The sequence below is a fragment of the Elephantulus edwardii genome, unplaced genomic scaffold (genome assembly GCF_000299155.1).
Source record: "Elephantulus edwardii isolate Elephantulus edwardi_28Jun2011 unplaced genomic scaffold, EleEdw1.0 scaffold00118, whole genome shotgun sequence".
NCBI classification, from domain to species: domain Eukaryota; kingdom Metazoa; phylum Chordata; class Mammalia; order Macroscelidea; family Macroscelididae; genus Elephantulus; species Elephantulus edwardii.
The window spans coordinates 2,166,864-2,172,872 of NW_006399868.1; the positions used below are offsets into that span (position 1 = coordinate 2,166,864).

General features: G+C 46.2%; 1 protein-coding gene across 1 annotated transcript; it reads right to left on the bottom strand.

The window, feature by feature from the left end:
- Positions 1 to 781: 781 nt before the first annotated feature.
- Positions 782 to 1,421, bottom strand: RNF152 (ring finger protein 152). The gene has a single exon (XM_006892726.1). It carries the CDS (start codon positions 1,416 to 1,418, stop codon positions 810 to 812), a length of 609 nt encoding a protein of 202 aa, XP_006892788.1. The 5' UTR covers positions 1,419 to 1,421; the 3' UTR covers positions 782 to 809.
- Between the last annotated feature and the right edge of the window lie 4,588 nt (positions 1,422 to 6,009).

Sequence of the window (6,009 nt, forward strand, 5' to 3'; positions counted from 1 at the left end):
ACACGCACACACACACACACACACACACACACACACACGCGCGCGCACAATATTTACATCTTAAATTCTTCTTTTGTGAGATGGCTTGAGAAAAATTGGCATGTGGGCTTCCCGTGGGACAAGGCAATGCACCTCACACTGCTGGGTTTATTGTTCTCTTGGTGGGACTTTCCCATCAATAAATACGCAGTGAATTCTCACTACAAGTGAAGAGAAAGGAAGGTACGTGACAAAACACAACACATAGGAAACACTTGTTCAATAGCTTCTCCGCTAGAAACGGTTGTCCGCGTGCTCATTCTCACCCAGGGCGACAGAAAACGTATCCAAAGCCTTAACCACGAAAGGAAGACAGGGTTGCCGAGAAAGAAAACAAGACCCGTCATATCTTCACTGAATTTTGACACGGATTCTCAGGTTTGGTTCTACTTGTACACAGAGCATCTTTGTTTTAATCTACCGCATTTAGAGAAGATCACATGGTTTGAAGTCTAAGTAGAATGCGTCTATCTGGAAATATGATTTTGAGTAATCATACAGTACAGTCCATTTAGTAAAACGATTATGAGGATGCATGCAATCGGCTTCAAAGCTGTTGCCATCGACATCTCAGGACGACACGTCTGGGATCTTGCGGAGACCTTCCGTGCTGCCTGCTGTGGCCATTCTGGGTTCAACAACGGCCACCCTGAGGCTAGTGCTCGGCACCCCATGGTCAGTGTCGCCCCCTCTTCTCACCGGGATCCCATCACCAACACCTGCTCACCCCCTAAGTTGGCACCCACAGAGCCTGTGCGCGGGAGCCCCGCTCAGCCACAGGATATCACAGTGAAGCGCTTGGAAATACAGGACATGTTGTGCAGGACGATGCCCAGAAGGAAGACGAGGACGCAGGCCACCAGGATGACCGTGCACACACCCGACCAGGTGGAGCTCTTCACCACGCCACGCCTGTCCGGCTCCTCCGCGGCCGCCTCCAGGGCCGCTCCGCCCTCCCGGGGCTGCTGCTCGGCCACGGTCACCACGGCCACCGGCTTCTGCTGGCTCCCGGGCAGTAGCTGGCAGCCCAGGTCTCCGGGCAGCAGCGTGCGCTCCTTGGAGATGGGCAGGGGCAGCATGTAGCACGCGTTGCTGGGGAGTTTGATGAAGACCGGGGTGTGCTCCGACGTGTGCGGGATGGCGATGACGGCCAGGACCTCGGGGTCGTCGGGGAGCTGCGCCACCGAGAAGCCGGGGGGCAGCTTGGTGACGCCGCGGCACCAGGGGCAGCGCACGTCCTTCTGGCTGGTCCGCATCTGCTGGAGGCACACGGAGCAGCACGTGTGCCTGCAGTCCAGCAGCTTGGGCCGGCGCCGCGGGCTGTAGTAGTTGAAGCAGATCTGGCATTCTAGCAGAGAGTTCTGTGACAGCGTCTCCATGGTGGGCCGGGCCAGGGGCTCCTCCTCGGTCCCCACCTGGCCAGCGCCTGCCTTCCTCTCACCGGGCCAATGCCACGGGGGTCCTGGAGCTCACAGGGTCCCAGCGGCCTCGCTGGTGCTCATTCCTGGAGGAGACAAAAAGATGCAAGGAGTCATTTCAAAGCAGCTGAGATGCCAGCAGTTACAAAGCTTTATTGCTGCTTTCCTGACACAATAAGACCTTCCTTAAGAAGGTGCTCTGGAGGCAGCCTGCCATTGGACTGTCTGTGTCCAGAACTATCTCGGGCAACAATCTTCTGTTCTTATAAGCCACCAACTCTGTGACATTTTGATATGCCACTGAGTCAAAACGAACTCCAAGTTGACCCTCCAGCTGGTGTTCAACGGCTCCAAGTGGCTCAGGAGGAGAACGCGCACCTTTCTCATCCCTCAGAACGGATGATGGGTTCAAATCATGAGGTTCTGGGTCAGCAACACAACATCTCACCAGAGCAAGCTAATGTTGATATGCTGCTGTTTTTGGGTTCCGCCCAGTCGGAACTGACCCTCCAGTGGGTTTTCAGGGGCAGTAAATTGCACCAAAAGAGACTGCTCAACCTTCTCTCGCAGAGTTGCTGGTGGCTTCGAACCACATGCCTTTTGAGACTCCAGCGCAGCCTCCTAACACAGGCAATGAAATAGTGACCACAAATTTATTTGCCTGCCTTTGTGTATAATCCCACCTTTCATTCTGCCATACTACAGTGGTCCGCTTGCTGCTGTGATCCTGGAACCCACACCGGTAGTCTTTCCCATACTAACAGGGTGATCCAAAGATGATAGGTTTCAGAAGACTCCCGGACCAGGACAGACTAGGAAGAAGGGCCTGGCAATCTGCTTCCGGAAGTCAGCCAGTGAAAGCTTTCTGGATCACAACAGATTAGCGTCCAGTATAACGAGTCCCTCTGTTGGAAGGCACTGCAGAGTAGCTACTGCGAGCTCTGGGGGCCTAGCGGTAAGGAGTTGCACTGGCAACTGAAAAAGGTATGTACGTGGTTTGAATCCATCAGCTGCTCCACAGGAGAAAGATGGGAAATCCCCTCCCATGTGATTTACTGCTTCTGAAAACCCGCTGGAGGGTTAGCTATACGTCAGCCCCAACTGGACAACACAGAACAATAAAGTAACATTGCAGTAATAAATTCAGCATAAAAGCAATCATGAAGATGGTATAGATCCAAGCATTTTGTTATACATAAATCACCTTGAGTCAGAGCCCACACAACAGCAAATAACAACACATATAAAAATTGGAAAGCAGGCTTAAAATAAAAAGAAAGGGGCCCTGGCTTCAAAGAACCTTGGGTTCAAGTCTGAATCTGTCACTAATCGGTGGTGCCAAGCTAGCACGTCCTTTGGCTTTTCTGAGCCTGCCCCATCCTGTCCCCTCGCCAAAGGGAGTGATGAAAGGTGGTGGGAGCCACTGGGAGTTCAAAGTGCTCCCACGGTGCAGTAGGTGGCTAGACGGCTCCAGTGCTGTTTCCATCCTCTCCTCCCTCCCACACTGGAAGGTGTGATGTGTGGTCTTCCCACAGCCGCCCTGGTTCCACATCTGAACAGCGCACAGCATTGAGCAAAATGCATGTGCTCTGCCCTGGCCCTGTCCCAAGTCCTGCCACACCATCATTTTTCAACAAAACCAACATGCAATTTTCTTCATGATTTATGCTTCAAGTAATGTTCACTTAATTTATGCTAAGCTTCCTTCAAATTAAATTATACTCCTCAATTCCCAACTCTGTTCAAGTCTAAAGTCTGGTCTTTACAAAACCCAGCTGAACAAGAAAATCGACTGGGAAAGCAATTCCTATTTTTGGTGCTTCATTTGACAGCAGCCTTTCTGATTTATACATTGATTTGTTTCACATTCAAGTTTGTTTTCTGGAGCATAATTAGTAATGATGATGATTAGTTAGGTAAAAGAGGAGAAATTGATGAGGCTGTGGACCTGAGCTAACAGTAAATCATTCTTTCGCCTTTTACCATAAATTCAAAATGCATGAGTCAACTTTTGAAGAAACGAGAGGCAATGAGAGCCACACAGGGCAGGAAGAGAAAGAAAATATTCTTGGTAGAGAGAATAGTGCAACAATGAATGAGTGGAAGCCCAAAATCTCTGTAAATGTTTATGAAAATTAATAAAATATAATTATAGAAAAAAAAAACCAAAAAAAAAAAAGAAAATATTCTTGGTCCAGTGTATTGCACACAAGTTCAATTTAGTGATTGCTTTAGCAACCAATGCTTGGTATCCCTTTCTTTACGGGAACAAAATGTGATACTCAAATAAAAAATACTCATTAAAATTTAAAAAGAAGTACTACCATGGAATACAAAAGAATGTTTATACCAAAATACGTTGGAACAACAATTTTTTAAGTGCCACTACAATTTATTTTTTAAGGGGGGAGAAAACAACCACAAAGCCTTAAAAATCAAAGAGAATAATATACCATAGCAAAAGGAACAGCCAGTGAGGGTTGTTATTTATGATCTCGAAATAATTATGGTTTGCAAGAAAGAACTCATCTTAAATGCACCTTCACAAAACAACACTTAGTTTCATAAGTAATATAAATTGTGTACTATATACATGAAAAGCATATCACAGCACAAAAGCCTTGGATAATCTCTGAACCTGATACAATGCATGCACACAAGGCAATGCATGCCTCAGCTTTAAAATATCTTAGCAAATGCTTATTCATCTCACATACTGAGGACATGTTGCTAGACGGGGCTATTCCTTGGAGAAGAACATGATGCTAGGAAGGGTGGAGGGTCGGCAGAGGAGAGGAAGACCCTCAACTAGGTGGATTGATACAGTGACTGCTGCAATGGGCTCTTGTTTGTCAGGAAGTATGAGAATGGCACAGGATAGAATAGGATTCATATCTTTTATTCATAAGGTCGCTGTGAGTCATACTCGACTCAACAGCACCTAAGGACAAGCCGCCAGGGCTTACAGCCTGTAGGGCAGTTCTACTCTGTGGCATGAGATTACTCAGCGTTGTAATCGCCTCAGTTACACGTAACAACAACATATCATTTTAAACATCCTTATAATAGGTTTGGTAAAGCGTAGCGCGTGGATTTACCAAAAGTCTGACCCACTATCATTGAGTCAATTCTGACCAGTAGCGATCCCATATATGGCAGACAAGATCTACCACTTTAACACTTCTGAGGCAGTAAATATTAACAGGAGAAGGCTGCCCCATTTTCCTCCTGTGCAGTAGCTAGTGAGTTGAACTGACAACGTTTACGTTATCAGCCCAATACTTAACCCACTGTACCATGAGAGTTGCTTCCTGTGATTTTTGTGGGTGGTGAAACAAAGGTCAACAACACTGAATTTTTATAGTTCCGATTCCTTTTAGAAGTCAAGGCAGATGAACCACAAGAGATGTGTGTGCGTGTGTGTGTGTTAATGGAAGGAATAATCCAAAAAAACTTCACTCTGCTGGTGCTCTTAAGAATCCTCATATGCTCCAATTTACATTTCAAGTAGTTAGATTAATTGTGAGCCCTTTCAGTGTAACCATGGTACCATTTGATATTGAGTGTATCACATTGACCTGAGTAGTTTCATTTGCCTCTTCAAGAACCTTAAATTCAATGAATGCACTGAGAAAAATCTCAGAGATTAAAATAGATTCCATCTTGTTTCTCTTTATTGAAATAGCATGTTTTTCAGAAATGGCATTAATTTTTTCAGAAAATAATCTATATTGTTGTTGTTGTTGTTATGTGCCATCAAGTCACTTGTGACTCATAGCAACCCTGTGTACAACAGTCCTAAACTCTGCACTATGACATGCCGATTTTATTGTCTCCAACACCCTTATCCCCATTACTCCAGTCACAGAATCAATCCATCTCACTGAGGGTCTTCTTCTCCTGCTCTGTCCTTCCACCCTCCCAAGCAAGATGTCCCTCTCTAAGGACTGATCGATCCTGCCTTGCAACATGCCCAAAGTATGTCAGATGAAGCTTCAGAATCCCTGCCTCCAAGGAGCATCCTGGTTTCACCCTCTCCGGGACCGATTTGTTTGTTCTTCTAGCAGTCCATGGTATATTCAATACTCTTCTCCATCATCACAGCTCAAAGGCATCAACTCTCCTTCTATCCTCCCTAGTCACTGTCCAGCTCTCTGATGCATAGCAAGTAATGGCAAAGACCATGGCCTGTATCAGGCACACCTTAGTCTCCAAATAGGACTAAACAAAATAATCACAATTCCATTTAATTTGATATTCCAGCTGGTAAAATGATTTGATCCTGTCAGATCTAGATTCTGATTTGGTGCGAAGAGGAATGGCCTGGCTGGCAGAAGAGCTGTGACTTCACTTTGGTCCTCTGGTGGCAGAGAGGAGTTATCTCAGGAGATAATGATGGATGTGTACCTGGTCCAACAGCTATCACCATGGTCCCTGTTTGAGTGGAGAAGGCAGTGGATTCTAGGATACTGACAAATATCAGTTAAGAATTTTACTGGGAAAACTCTAATATCTGTGGTATTTCTGTCTAGATCATCCTGATTTGTGATAT

Bases quoted from the DNA above. Each gene is read 5' to 3' on its own strand.
- RNF152 (XM_006892726.1), bottom strand. From the start codon at position 1,418: ATGGAGACGCTGTCACAGAACTCTCTGCTAGAATGCCAGATCTGCTTC.